The sequence below is a fragment of the Mytilus edulis genome, chromosome 10 (assembly GCF_963676685.1).
Source record: "Mytilus edulis chromosome 10, xbMytEdul2.2, whole genome shotgun sequence".
In the NCBI taxonomy this organism is placed as follows: Eukaryota; Metazoa; Mollusca; class Bivalvia; order Mytilida; family Mytilidae; genus Mytilus; species Mytilus edulis.
Genome location: NC_092353.1, coordinates 60,115,037 through 60,131,574, shown reverse-complemented (window position 1 = coordinate 60,131,574; position 16,538 = coordinate 60,115,037). Strand labels below are relative to the sequence as shown.

At 33.2% G+C, this 16,538-nt stretch overlaps 1 protein-coding gene across 1 annotated transcript; it reads left to right on the top strand.

Annotated features, from left to right (window-relative positions):
* Positions 1–9,377: 9,377 nt before the first annotated feature.
* Positions 9,378–16,237, top strand: LOC139491602 (uncharacterized). Its single transcript, XM_071279366.1, has 5 exons — positions 9,378–9,551; positions 12,543–12,748; positions 13,047–13,181; positions 14,394–15,301; positions 15,880–16,237. Exons 1-5 carry the CDS (start codon positions 9,490–9,492, stop codon positions 16,099–16,101), a joined length of 1,533 nt encoding a protein of 510 aa, XP_071135467.1. The 5' UTR covers positions 9,378–9,489; the 3' UTR covers positions 16,102–16,237.
* Positions 16,238–16,538: the final 301 nt, after the last annotated feature.

Here is a 16,538-nt window from a genome sequence, read left to right as displayed (position 1 = left end):
GTCCAATAAAAGTGTAGTCAATTAATAATCAATACATACAGCCATCGACCTCAACAAATCATTCATATATGTTCTCATTTCTGTACACTGCTGTCCTTTTTAAATCATTTCAAATAATTCACTGCATCGCATCGTTAATAGCTTGTAGTGCTGTCAGGTAGTTCATCAACTTCTCAAGCATACTTTATACAGCAAAAATGCTCAAGTTTCATATGCAGATTATATTTAAAGGGTGTACAATTTGAGCACATTATTTTCAGTCTATTTAAAAAGTTGAAAGGAACCTTTATCAAATCGTCTTAAGCAAATTTTCTAAGCATATAAAAGTGAACGCTTCCTGTGGCACGCAGTGGTAAGGAGAAGCATCATGCGAAGACGTGACAGCTCAGAGTCTGAATATTTTATGTGATTGAAATGAAAAGTATTTTTTGTACTGTTACTTGACGGATGTAGTGTATAAGTCTAGTCCAAAGTCAGGTACACACCATATCACATGGACATGTTTTCGTCCTGAATATCAATATGCAATATGTAATACTAGTATGTACTGCTTGACGTTCAGCAACTTCCTATATATAGAATAACCATACATTGTCTCGAAATATTAAGGTTATTTGTACAAGGCTTAGAAACAGATAGAAAGCCGAGCATTTCTACCTGTTTCGAGCCGAGTACAAATAATATTGATATTTCGAGACAATGTATGGTTATTCTTTATATACTGCAACTCTTATAACTGTTCTAAATGAAGTTTTTTGGTAAAAGCCATCATTTTTAATTTTGAGCGGAAGACGTAAAATTTCCACGAACCTGTATGTTTTACTGACGTCATAAATTAAACTCTACGACAACGCATTGTCAACATCATAAATTAAACTCTACGGAAACGCATTGTCAACGTCATAAACAAGGCGATATACGGTCAGTGACTGTATATCACATATGAATATACGGTCATGATGCAATTTGACTGCTCAAATAGCACAGCTGCAGTATATATATATATATATCAATTATTCGTCACATAGTGCAATTACGGGATTTGAAAGTTTCAATTGCGTTTTATGATTAAAAATATTATTCAAAATAATGTAAGTTCAGTCATTTCAAATTAATGTTTCATTTCAGTTCTAGCAGACAAGCAGCAATGAATTTAAATAATAATTGGATGCCACGAAATGAGACAGATTTAACTTCTTTCTCTCAATCGATTTATGCCTTTTGAACACCGGTAGTAATACTGTTGCCTTTATTGAGCAATAAAACCACTTGCATTTACAAACTAACTTGATGGAAGCCCCAAAATTTTGAAATAAAATGGGGAATGTGTCAGAGAGACAACAACCCGACCATAGAACAGACAACAGCAGAAGGTCGCCAATAGGTCTGAAATGTATATTAATAATAGTTTTTTTTAATATAAGAAGATCAAATTTCACAAAACTCTGTGTACAGTCATTATATAATTAGTTCATTTAAGGGTTTTCCTTGTATTCCTGAATTTCTTATCATTTGTGTTTTTGTTGTATCATAAGGATGTAGACATTTCCTAATTGGTAACATTTTCATTTACCGAAAACAATGACAAAATGAAATCAAAATGTTTTTAAGAAACTTAGTATCTTAAATATTTTAAGTGATTAAAAACGGTATACATTTAAACATTGCATCCCATTTCTGTTGGGACGTTAACATAATTCATTTGATGAATCTGACACGAATATTTCCTATAGTAAAGGGTCGACAGTTGCAATGGAATTGACGTCATACTACATGTGCAACATTTCGCGGAATATTAATTTTACAAGTAAGTAAAATAGGGTTGAGACAAGTGAAAATTGGATATCGCTTGATACTCACGTTATTTGATATGAAAAGTAATAGTTAACTCGCCTTAGGCTCGTTAATTATTATATTGAAATAAAAAAAATGCGAGTTGATATCAAGCAATATCCCATTTTCACTCGTTATGATACATACATGTATAGTATACCATATTGTTATAAGAACGAATTTTAACTAATTTGTAATCTATAATGATAAACAGATCATGCAGGTGCAAAAAAACAAAGTGCATATTATGTATATACTAATATGTCTTACCTCTAAACTTCCATATATATAAACGAACTACTGCTATTCCTAGTATTGTGGTAAAAACAATTTTATAAAACATCTTCCGATCTGTATACTCCGAGAATAATTTCATACCTACGAAGTAATAAATTATTATTGTACGAGACAGAAATAAACATAAGAAATTGTAATAAAAAAACTTACAAAAACTCATCATCATTTTCTGTTGACACAAAACTGTATATTGCAGAAACACTCAAACACCTTTTCAATCAAAAGTACTATTAGAGGTAAGAAACTAAATTGCGAAAAAAAAATAGGAGAAAAAAAATGAAAAAAATGATCGGTTGTTGATGTAAATGTATGTGTACCATTCAGGGTGCAAATATTTTATTCAAATTCAGAATGACACTGAGATGAAGTCGACCAATGTTGTATAAAAAGGTTACATGTAGAAGATGAAGAGTAAATATTGAAAAAAACTAATGTTTTGCGAGTGGAAATCTCTGAATTGCAAAACGAAATAACAATTGCACAATATTTTTTTAAAAGTTTATGTTAATTGGACTGGTCTATGATACATTGTAAATACATTGGTTGACCATAAAATACTTATCACTTGTAAAGTTATGAACATAAATAGTAAAGGGGAATTCCAAATATATTTCTATTCAATATTTCAATCCAAACGCTTAATCGTAGCAGAATGGTCGGCAGGTCTATAAATTCACCATGAACGTTACATTGGTTGACCATAAAATACTTATCACTTATAAAGTTATGAACATAAATAGTAAAGGGGAATTCCAAATATATTTCTATTCAATATTTAAATCAAAACGCTTAATCGTAGCAGAATGGTCGGCAGGTCTATGAATTCACCATGGACGTTAAGCAATCAACAATCAATCAATTATAAATTCACCATGGACATTAAGCAACCAACAATCCATCAATTATAAGTGCACCATGGACGTTAAGCAACCAACAATCAATCAAATATAAATTCACCATGAGTCCTATTACAGATTTTGACATTTTGACTGAAATTAATTTGCATGGCCGTAAGCGCATAAAAAGTAGGAGACGCTTAACCGGTATCGCTCAAATAGAACATGTATAAGGTCATGAAATTCGGCCAGTTTCATGTGTTTTTACCATATCATTATTATTAGTGTATGCCAAGGTTGAACACGATATTTGATATAAGCTAGAAAACATTTTGTTTCTTTTATTAACTCTAGATATTTAACAAAGGGAATTATTGTATCAGCCTTAAACTCGGGAACTGCTATAAATCAAATCTGTGTTGATTCTGCAGTTGTTCATTTTCTATTTCTTATATATATATATGTTCATACTTTATCTAACAGAGGGAAAATTGCTTGAAATTACTTACGTGCATGCTTGTTTATCCACTGGCAGTTGAAAACCCTTATATTAAAATTGTTAGCATCGTACTGCTAAGTTTCTATCACGGTTGGTGTTTTATATGCTAAATCATCTTTATATAAATTGTCTGTAACACAAAATGCATTCCATTTATTTGTTCAACATGAAAACACTACATGTATTTGTACGCACAGAAATCATATAATAGTATTACATATTTAAACTATGTGTCGCAAAGTTCGACTTATATCTCAGTATTCAACTCACTCTATTCTGCGATGAATTAAAAATATATATGTTGTATCCACCATTTCCCTGGCAAACCCCTACTTGGTATGTACATGTAAATTATGTATATTTCTATCCAAACTATCAGTATCACAACGATCTATCACGAATCTATTATGGATAATAACCGATTGACAGGTTTAATATCATTCCATTTAGTTTGTGCAGCCACTTTATGAACATATTTAAATTCTGCAATTGTTTTAACTTAATCAATTTAAATCTAAGACGGTACACCTTCAAATGAATATCTTTAATGTGTTACTAATTTTTCAGTGACATAAACATTGTCGTAGAGCAGTGGAGTAGCACGGCAGCACATCAGAAATTGCTGTTCGGCCAAAATAAATTAATCTGCCATATCATTTTCATTGTTTCTGTAATTCATTACATTTTTGATATATCATACTTCTTTAAGAATTGATTTCGGATTATCATACCTAATTATCTATCCTGCAATTAGCCAACTATTGTACAAATAACAGGTATACAAATAGTTTTTTTGCTTTATGTGTACTTGTGCAAATAAAGTATCATGTTACCTCAGTTCCATGTTGAGCAAGCGGTAATATGTATACGTCAGTTTCCTAACCAGTTCATTTATGGGTCATCTTCGCGGTCCGCGTTTCAACTAATATGTAGATTCCATTGAGAAATAGAGACAATGATTTAAAGAAAATTATTCTCATCAAAGTAAATTAAATAGGAACAACTTTGCAATTCTTTCCCTGGCTTGTAGTTGTTTTCAATCAACTTGTATCATATTACATATTATGTTCATTTTCTGCCAAGGTTGTATCTTTCAGGAACCTGATGTTCTTTTTGTGTCGTTTGTTGGTGTGGTTCATAAGTGTTTCTCGTTTCGCGTTTATTATAATAGATTAGACCGTTGGTTTTCCCGGTTCAAAAGTGGGACATATCAATCATATATTCCGTTTGACATTCAGGTTCGATACCGTTTGCAAAGCTTCCAGAAATTTCACGGAAATTGAGTAAAAACTGTGTATGATAAAAAGAATCCAGAGTTAAATGGGGAATACGTGTTTATAATTTTCCCGTACTTACTAATAAAGAAAACTGGTTTTGCGGTTGGCGAGACTACAGTTTGGCGTATAAGTTTTTAAGCATCAATTACTTTGTCAAAACTTTCATCGAATTTATGAAACTTTAATAGAAGTTTTTTTATGAATAATATCTGAGGCAAAATTTTAAAAGTATATTTCTTTCTTTTTTTAAGAATATAATACTTATAAACGGACTTACCTCTTTGCAAATATTTTTTTATATCAACCTGACAGTGTATAGATTGTCATGAAACTTGGACAGAAGCTCATAAATACGTAAGATCAAAAATAATATCTACATATTAAGATGTTTGGCTTTTTTTTTTCTGTCAACAATACACTTTTACAATCATTATGGCAATCCCAGGCGGGACTATACGTTCCAGGGAACCCTTTATGAATGTTCATATTACACCTGAACATCCATAAAATTTAGTTGTTTCATGTTTCCGATCATTAACGAAATTTGAACCAAAAAAATGAGGTGAAAACTAGACAAATAGTAAAAAAAAAAAAAAAAAATATTAACATTGAAATGTGGACTTGCTTTTTCCTATTTCTGAAGTTTTGGGTTTTCTGTCGATTTCTTTTTATCAAACGTCTGCTTTTGAACATATTTTACAATATCTCACGACTGGTTTGGACATTTTTCTCCAAAACCAAGGCCCATTAGATTCCAAATCAACACAATGAAAAAAATAACATAAAATACACAAATAAGACAGTCAAGTATCTTTCTATTGATGAGTTAAATGTGTTAATGCTATTTATTACAAAAAGGATATCTCATTCTTGATAACTCGTAAGCTTCTGGTGCTTCGTCCTCTCGATCTATTTCAAAGATCTATGACCTGAACTTGGTGATGGTCCCCAGACTCCTGTACGAGGTTCGGGCGTACACTTAAAAATGCTATCGCGTAGTACTCCGTTAATATTTTTATTTCGAAGTGATAAAATTGTCTTGGCTAGTATCATCAATAAGAGAACTACCAAGTCCAAGCGTCTGGTGGCATTTATTCGTTTTTGTAATTTTTACAATGCAACACAATATACTACATTTGTATATACATGGAATTTTGCTGTTTTGTATTTTGGCCGGGAAAAACGCACGGTTACCCTATATTTTCTTTTGAATTTCTCAAAGCATTTTCTAAAAGCTATCTTCTCGTATTTGATTTTCAATTCTATCGTTCAGTTTAGCTTCTAATCACATAATGATGGGGTTTTTTTGTCATTTTGTCACAACCTGCATGTAACTTGAAACATGCGCTGTGACCTATCATTTTTATTATTTTTCTGAATATATATCTACGTTTTTGCAAAGTATGAACAAATTCTAACATTTTTGATTTAAACTCAAATACCACCTAAATCGCGCAAATAACGTAGTTGCAGTATAAATGTCCTCATGTCGTTGTGTCGATGAGGTCGAAAACAAAATGTCCAGTGACTTTTATAAAAATAAGGAGATGTGGAAATATGATTGCCAATGAGACAACTGTCTTCTAGAGTTCAAATGAAGCGGAGAGCATGTCAACGTACGGCCTGAAATGAGAAAAACTACATAGCATGAAGTTCACGAAACAAAAAAAGAAAACCAAAAACCAAACATGACAGACAGACAGCAACCAACACCACCATGCACTGGATTACATCCTCCTGACTTGGGACAGTCACATACAATATATATTAAAAACAAGTAAATGCATTGCAAAAATATTCAAGAAGTGCCACAGTCTTTTAAAGAGACAGGGAAGATGCCAAGGAGGCAATCGAAATTTTCAAAACCTATATAAACGACATCAACATGACCTCAAAAACAAAACAACGAAAACAACGAGAAGACTTACAACAGCAACACGACATTACACTGATAACTGACGATTTAGCATCACTAACACCACCAAAGTGGGGATGGGGAGAGGGGAGTTCATAGTCGATATTTTGTACCCGTCGTGTTGCTGTTATAAGTGCAAATTAGTTTGTAATTCGTATACAAGAAAAGAGGACATTAATCATTTCTTAAAACAGCGTAAAGAAAATTCACACAGATAAAACACTACAAAATTATATAAAATGAAAAATGAAATACATTTTTGACATGGCAAATAAAACCAGCAAAATACTTAAGCAAACAATTTATGTCGCATGAAAAACAATAAAAATTATGTAAATAATTTACGTCGCATAAAAAAAACTTATGTATACTTTTACATAAAATTGGCTGAATCTCGGAGCAATTCATGCTTTGTATAGATTTTAAATCGTCATTCAAATTCTCCAAACTATAAATATGTTGTAAACATTCTAAGTAAAGGTCAAATCTTAAGTCATTATATAGACAACAGTTCAATAAAAAATGTTTCTCAGTTTCAACACTATTGTCAGAGCAATAAACACATAAACGGTCTTCAAAAGGTATTTGCATTGTCTTTTCCGTAATCGTTAACATTCTAGATTATTTAGGATGTTAACATGTTTAGTGACTTTTTTCATGGCTACTTTTGTACTTAATGACACATCACTAAAAATGTTCTTAATTTCCAACAAGTTGACCATCTTGTTCACTTCCGTATTCCAGCCGTTCCGTCGACATGATATCCAACTCCAAATATCATATCAACAGTTCGTGTTAGTTTAAACAAAAGCCCAACACAAGTAAATCGCTGCTTATTCAAACATGATGTTCATTCTAAGTCGCCAATAGTAGAAATATTAGACGTATTTCTACCAACTGATGCGAGGATTTTATTATTGCAAATAATACGCCTGGGTGCAGTATCGAAATAATAAGAACTCTCATTCTGATTTAATCCATATATAGAATTGAGAATGGAAATGGGAAATGTGTTAAAGAGACAACAACCCGATCAAAGAGCAGATAACAGCCGAAGGCCACCAATGGGTCTTCATTGCAGCGAGAAAATCCCGCACCCGGAGGAGTGCTTCAGCTGGTCCCTAAACAAAAATGTATACTAATTCAGTGATAATGGACGCCATACTAAACTCCGAATTATATAAATGAAACTAAAATTAAAAATCATACAAGTCTAACAACGGCCAAAGGCTCCTAACTTGGGACAGGCGCAAAAATATAGCGCAGCCATATGGGATCCCTATACGCAAGAAAATATTGACAAAATAGAGCGGGTAAAAAAGAGCAGCTTGCTATATATTCAACGACTACAGTAACGAATCGAGTGTCACAAGCATGATAAGCAAGCTTAACTGGATACCTCTCTACCAACGAAGAGTGAACATCAGATTATGCATATTTTACAAAATTGTAAATGGACTGGTAGCAATTCCAACAGATACTTACCTCATTCCACTAAATAGAACATCAAGACACTACAATACCGTGGCATACACCATCTTCAGCCCAAGACATGATTACTACAAATGCTCATTCTTTCCAAGAACAGTAATAGCCTGGAAAAAAATAACCGAAACCGACAGTGAAAGCTCCCACTATCGAAGCTTTCAAGACACTGGTTACCTAGATGATGGAATGTTTTTATCCTGCACCAACTGTTCAGCATGCACCGTATTTTCTTTTCTTTTTTTATCTTTGATCTTTTATTGTAAATAGACATTACCAACACCTACGTAACGCACAAGTTTTGAGTACTCATTATTGAGTTTAACTTCTATATCTAAGAAGAAAAAGAAGAATGTGGCGGAGTTAAACGTGCTTTTTTATGCCCCACCTACGATAGTAGCGGGGCATTATGTTTTCTGGTCTGTGCGTCCGTTCGTCCGTCCGTCTGTTCGTTCGTCCGTTCGTCCGTCTGTCCCGCTTCAGGTTAAAGTTTTTGGTCAAGGTAGTTTTTGATGAAGTTGAAGTCCAATCAACTTGAAACTTAGTACACATGTTCCTTATGATATGATCTTTCTAATTTTAAAGCCAAATTAAACTTTTGACCCCAATTTCACGGTCCACTGAACATAGAAAATGAAAGTGCATGTTTCAGGTTAAAGTTTTTGGTCAAGGTAGTTTTTGATGAAGTTGAAGTCCAATCAACTTGAAACTTAGTACACATGTTCCCTATGATATTATCTTTCTAATTTTAATGCCTAATTATATTTTTTATACAATTTCACGGTCCATTGAACATGGAAAATGATAGTGGGAGTGGGGCATCCGTGTACTTTGGACACATTCTTGTTTATATCTCAGACAATACGCCCCCAAAATCTCTGGCCAAGGTAGAAAAAAACAAACACACAATAATACGCACAGTAAAGCTCAGTTTAAAAGAAGGCCGAGCCCGACGTCAGAATATATATCTGTTAGCAGATTTTTTTGGTATCGTCATAATTAATCTCGCATTTTTGTCTATTCATCATAAATCGAAATTTATGCACGCAAGGGCTTCTGATTTTATTATTTTTGTTAATATTATTATTTATTATTTATCATTTTTATCATTGCTTTTTTTATTTTTACTTTTATTATAATTATTGTCTAACGTGATAAAAAGAAAATAATGCTCTGACAAACGTCGCTTTGAAAACAATCACGACAACGTCACAAAAAGTTCTATAGGGATTAGACCACAACGAACGTTTCCAAGGACTTGCTTTCCTACTTCGTCATGGAAAAAGCAAGATGGAAGACGACGTTTTAGATCATGAAGGATAGACTGCTCAAGAAGAAAACACGAAAATGAATTTGCAGTTTTCTCTGTATACCTTTATATTATTACTAGGACTATTTACCGGTTACAGGTAAGAAACGTACCAAAAATCGAAGAAAAAACGACGGAGCAAATCTAACTCACATCTTTTGTTATAAGTACAAATTAGATTGTAAGCGAGAAAATCGTTCATTCAATTCCGACGTTGTCTTCTTTTACTTTAGGGGTTCCAACCCAGAAAAGAGCTATACTAAACTATGCTTCACCCCAAACCTTACCCTAACCCATACCTAAACCTAACACTAGCGCTTACCATAAAACCTAACACTAGCGCTTACCATAAAACCTAACACTAGCGCTTACCATAAAACCTAACACTAACCTAAAAACATCCCCTAACATAACCGTAACCATGAATGAACCTTAACTCTATAAAGTATTGGGACCCTTAAAGTAAAAGAAGGCCCAATATATTTTGCCCAAATACACCTATTCGTTTATCGGCACGACAAATACATTTGAATTTGTTTCCCGCACATCTAATACCGTTTATCGGCACGACAAATATATTTAAATTTGTTTTCCCGCACATCTTATACCGTTTATCAGCACGACAAATATATTTTAATTTGTTTTCCCGGTTACCATTAAAAACGTTTGTTTTGGATATCATATACAGAACATTTTTGTCTGCCTTTGCGATTACCAATTGTGCAATCATGTACAGCAGACTTTATCTGTACATGTGATACATATTACATTTTCAGTACTGATTGTTGGTAAAAGGGTGTGGGGACACAAAATGTATTTCGCTGTTTAAGTGTGGGTTATGTTTAAGATATATGTAAATATTTATGTAAGCGCTTATATTTCAAGGGTACCAACCCATTGCGTATAGCCCTATAAAGAGGTTTAAGTTGATCATGCATTGACTAGGGTTAGTAAACTTTAAATTAAATTGTGAATAAAATTGAGAATGGAAATGGGGAATGTGTAAGGAGACAACAGCCCGACAAAAGAGCAGAAAAAATGTCGGTTTTTGACCTAAATCGGAAATTCAGGCCATCAATCCTAATCTCTTTACTAACCTTAAAAAGGGGTCCTTCTTATGTAGGGTCAGAGTTTAATTACGATAGTTCTAAAAGTGCAAGGACCCTAAAAATAAAGAAGGGTGTTAACTCACGAATCTACTCGCTTATGATACGCTTATATATTTTTGGGTCAAAATAGCACAACATTACGGCAGTACATGTATTGTCAACAATAAACACTAAGCAATGGTATCAACCCAGTTGCAGAATTATATCCACTGCACAATTAATTTGTTAATTTTGCTTCCAAATCATACGACAGATTGTAATAGTATTCGAATATTTAACAGCTCAGAGGGGTTTCAATTTCAGAAACGTTGAAAATCTTCATCGACATTCATGTATAATAATTAGCATAAGGGACCGTTCAATATTTATCAGATGGATGGGCCGGTGCATTCTTAATATTGATTCATTAAAAAAGTTAATGCCCATCCTTTTAAATTCTGAAAAAAAGTCCTCGCCCATCTAAAAAAATCTATAAAAAAAAGTCCTTGCCCCTCTAAAGCTTAAGACAATCAAAATATATTAAATTTCTTTTTCTATTTGAAAGTTTGCAAGTTTATGTTTTACAATCAAAGAATAGACTTTGGTGTAAATACAAAATTTAAAATGTGCTTGTAAATTCCATTTTATAAATATGTATGTGTGTATCAGAACCATACATTTTATTGTTTTTAAAACCAGTATGAATATATATGCATGTATATATTTGATTTTACATTTGCAGCCTCAGATACAATATTGATTTAAAATAAAGGAAATAATTTAAACTAAGGGACAATAACTCTTGGACTAGTAAAAATAATATCATATGCCGAATTACTAATTATTGTCTTAATAACACAGCATGTTAAATGTTCAAATACCAATGTCCCTTTATCTAATCTTTTCAAAAAAGAAATTATGGTCTTTTTAAGCAATTTAGGCAGACATATTTTTGACTTTGATGCACCATATTTCACCTACATGTATTAATTAATTCCGCACATTTGACAGTAAAACACCAAACAACCTTGCATTCTGTAAGATTAATATATAAATGAGATAGCTGTAGAGTTATATGAAGATCTAAATTGATTTGAAAAAGTTATAAAAAAGTTTAAAGATGACTATTCAATGATTTGGCCTAAACTGAAAATTTAAGCTTTTTTTAACCTTTTTATTAAATCCATTAGAATGACACCAAACTACCAAACAACCTGGTATTCTGTAAGATCAGTATATATATGAAATAGCTATAGAGTTTTATGGAAATTCATGTTAATTTGAAAAAGTTATAAAAAAAATTAAAGATGACTTTCTGGATTTAGCCTAGACTGAAAATTTTAGCTTTTTTAACCTTTCTATTAAATCCATAGATTGACAGCAATTCACCAAACTACCAAACAACCTGGTATTCTGTAAGATCAATATATAAATGAAATAATTGTAGAGTTTTATGAAAATGCCAGTTGATTTGAAAAAGTTATGAAAAAATTAAGAATGACTATCTGGATTTAGCCAAAACTGAAAACTTTAGCTTTTTTTAACCTAATATTAAATCCATAGAATGACAGCAATACACCAAACTACCAAACAACCTGGTATTCTATAAGATCAATATATAAATGAAATAATTGTAGAGTTTTTTGAAAATCCATGTTGATTTGAAAAAGTTATAAAAAAATTTAAAGATGACTATCTGGATTTGGCCTAAACTGAAAATTATTGTAGAGACCATCTCCCTTATGTTTTTTGTGCCTGCAAAAGGAATTTCCTACACACCGATAAAATTGAAAGCAAATTTTTTTCAAATAAAATAAGTTCTAGCCCATCCACTATATATATTAAAAAAAGTTCCCGCCCATCCAAATATTTCCACCAAAAAAGTGCTTGCCCCGCCCCATTTTGCACCGGCCCATCCATTTGATAAATATTGAACGGTCCATAACTGTCGCAAACATTAATTTATCTCTCTATCTTATATTGACAACCATTATTTTTTTTAGCTCAGAAGATGACACATTGGGAGAAAATTTATTCCTGTCGATATTTGGTTTGGATTCCATGCCAGGATGTAAACTGTGCAACAATGTGGAGCCAACGTCTACGTGCAAACTTTGCGACGATTGGTTGAGAGAATCACATGAAATCGATCAGCAGTTGTCAGACACCCAAATCTATTTGCATACGATAGCAGAATACCTACATAAAAGTATACTTGTATTTATTATTTATTTATGTATCAACTTATTTTTTGAAGCCTCAAGGTAATTAGTGTTTACAGCGTGCATTGTCAAACATAACATTCATATCATGACGAAATTTTTATTTTGGACAAGACCGTCAAATTTTTTTCTGGGGGAAAAAAGGGGGGGGGTAGTTAGTGATTTGGATATACATCATGTATAGTTATTCGAACTTTGGAAAAGCTCCATCATGTCTGAGCATCATATCCATTAATAAAATCAAACCATTAGTTTTCACACTTACAAATTTATTTATATCTTTAGTTTCAGACAAGCTTGCACCAATAAGTGAATGGACGCTACAGGAAGAAAGTTATGGATTCTATCTCACTGTATCTTTTGCAGTCTTTATACTGGTTTTTGTAATTAGAAAAACTGCCAAAAATATGTCCTCTAAAGGTAATCAATATCATATAATACACTTTCTGAATATTTGGAAATTTTCGCGCATACCAAATGTTTTTTTCCGGTGGTAGACATTTTACCTACGTTCCCTACTGTTCTCTTAATATAAACGGTTTTTCGTCACAACAGCTCATTCATTTATACGTACAAAGAAAAGTAATACAGAAAATGTTTTATGTTTTGCAAGTCAAGTCAATCTGCATATTAAATTTGTGTATGTCAGCCACTAAGAAATTGGTATATTTTATGTTTTGTCGTTCAACTGAAATTCCATCATCTGGCTTTTTTTCGTGTATGTGTTTAAATATTGGGTGTATTATCAACAACCAAAGTAAGCAGATGTGATTTAATGGCAATGAACATATTCAAATGACGTAGATATAAGCAAATATTTGTCTCCGATCGGTTCTCAACAATAAGAAAAAATCTACCTTGACCAAAAACTTTAACCTGAAGCGAACGGACGCACGGACGGACGAACTGACGGAGGCAGACCAGAAAACATAATGCCCCTCTACTATCGTAGGTGGGGCATAAAAACACAAACCGTTATCTTTAAAACTTCCTGAAGCAATCCTGGCATGGTGAATCATGTTTTCGTGAGCGCTCAGCTTCCGCCTGATCTGGGACATTAGTGGAACAGCACAACATAAGAACAAATTGGGAAATTAAAAAATTTGGAAATGGGTTTACTCATAAAATCGGCACGAAGCATAAAAAAAACTTACATAAAAACAATAGTAAAACACTAATATATTATAAGAGATTATCCGTTAGCATAAACACGTCATAAAAAGTCTGAAGAACAGATGACAATGTCTGCTTTTAATTGTAATGCATCTTCGACCTATGTTTCTGTCAAGAATTACAGCTGAGTTTCTTAATAACACTGCATGCGTGGGCATTCTTGTCATACAATCACATAAGCTATTAAACCTGCAGTAGTGAATAAAAAGGATCACTACGCGTACCCATAACCGAAACTGTGGAGGGTTCCGAACCCTTGAAGCAATAAATTAAAATTTTGTAACGGATTGTAAGCAATATCTTTACCCGTTTCGCACGAAGGAATCATGCTAGTTCACTGTTTCAAACTTTTTAGGAAAAAGCCATGTGTAGCCCAATTAGTTATTATATATGTTATAAATTTCGATTTCAAAATTTAACAATATTTATTTTTTTATCATTTTCTTGTCGTACCGACAGGCAGACAGCATGTTCCTGAAAAGCATAAAAACAGAAGACACATCGGGTCTAGCTCAAACACCGAAAAGTCAATCCTCTCACAAAAACAGCCAAAAGATATAGATTGGATGGATAAACTCAGAAAGATAAAGAAACCACAAAAACATATTATTTCAAAACAAGGAATGCTCGTCTTAAAGAAGATGCATCATTCGTCGGGAGATGGATGTTTTAATGTTTTAACCGAAGAGAGCTGCAAACTTGTATCAGTAAGATCCGGAATACCATCCAAATCCCTCCGCGTGTTTGACTTAAGAGCTCGTGGCGATGTTCCAGACAATGTTATGAGTACCTTGCTTTGTGTTAGACCGCAATGTACGGAACATCCTCATCAGAGTATCCAGAAATATGGACCAAAGCTTGTTTGTGATGCAGACGCGTTTGGTCTTGAGCACTTGGACGACAACTTTCAATGTTTGCAGGTGGGTAAAGATGATGATGCTGACGTGGAAAACCTTTACCACGATGGTGGCTATAGTAACGCAGAAGCAGGCGATAATTTAATGCAAGATGACGATAACCACTGCAATGAATTAGGGCCACCATGTGCAAGTTCAAGTTTCATCAGCAATACAAGTTCAATGAGTATTCCAGGAGAACAAGATGCTTCCAATTTATCAAATAACCATTTTGATCCATTCAGTTCATTAGATGAAACAAGTTCACCAAACGTATCTCAGTTCCAAAAATATCTGGATACTAGCGTCACGTGGTTTGGAGGTTTATACAGTTACAGTCGAGAAACTTCGTTTACAAGTTTTAGACGAGATAATCTCAATGAAAGTGTTACACAGGGTCTTGATGAATTAGAAAAGTCCCTTGACTTAAGTAAAATGCAGAAGAGTCTTTCACTTTATGGCTTTGAAACGGTAAGCTAGTAACTTTGTATCATGGTATATAGACCATGTATTCACTATCAGTGACATATAATATTCACAGATTAATCGTTTTTGTGTCCTCTATAGCTTGCTGTTCTATCATTTAAAAGTAAGAGCAAAGAATGCCTGGCTTCACCTTTTTAGTCCTGTCTTTTATATTATGACTTGTGACTGCAATAAGTAACCTTGTCACAACTATTTAAGGAGTTCTTGATATGCCTGGTGCAAAGCTAAATGCTCTCTTTCTTTCAAATCGGGTTCCGCTGGTAAAACGCAACCTGTCCTTCATTCCGGCCACACAAATTATTGAAGTAACAGTTATTGCTGTTTGGTTTACAGACGGAATTAGCATGTAATATTTGCCACTGGACGTTAAAAAAAATTATAGCACACAAATAAAATATTTCAATCGGTTTTATTGCGGCTTTATCATTTGTTGACGAGATTAAAATGAATTCAAACTTAATGCTTACAAAAGGAGGTCAAAAATCCTTGTTGATAATTTTTAGACAAAAAAAATGGAATATGAACATTGAAGATATACCATTCATGATTGTTTGTGCTTTCAGGATTCCATGTTTCAGTTGGCGACTGTCTATCTTGCAAAACAAGTTATTGGAAAAGTGAAAGAAGCTTGGAGAGCAATCGGGACAAAAACAGCAGTCCCTGATGCTGCAAAAAGTTCGGACTACAACAATAATCAACTTGGAAAGGAACTGGACATCACTGGTTTTGCTGTGTACAACTCTAAATACAATTATGAATATCAAAATTGGGATTGTGATAATTAGAATCTTTGTTTCATGATTATCGTGCATTCTGCAACTTACTATCAATAATGCCATATGATTTATAGATAGCTATATAATGTATTAGCGTCTGTTTTGAGATTAACACGACGTGCAAATAAAAAAGGATAGACACATACGTACCGTTATTATTGCGTTCATATTATTTTCCTGGATTAATTTGAGCATACGCTCTAGAAGGTATTTTTTGTCGACGAAAACGAGGGAGGTTTAACTACTTTGACTTCCCACGATGGTCTTGCACGGTCGGATTCCTTTTGTTATTTCACTGATTGAGTTTAGAAGTAAACAGAGAAAACATTATTATATAAGTCAGTCACATGTTCACCAACTATTTCCAAGTCAGGAACATGTCAAATGACTGGTCTATTTTGGACCTGTTATAAGGTGTCAGACCACCAATTAAAAATCCCTATCTG

Bases quoted from the DNA above. Each gene is read 5' to 3' on its own strand.
- LOC139491602 (XM_071279366.1), top strand. From the start codon at position 9,490: ATGAATTTGCAGTTTTCTCTGTATACCTTTATATTATTACTAGGACTA. The intron at 9,552-12,542 runs GTAAGAAACGTA...TATTTTTTTTAG, and splicing joins GGACTATTTACCGGTTACAG to CTCAGAAGATGACACATTGG. The intron at 15,302-15,879 runs GTAAGCTAGTAA...TTGTGCTTTCAG, and splicing joins CACTTTATGGCTTTGAAACG to GATTCCATGTTTCAGTTGGC.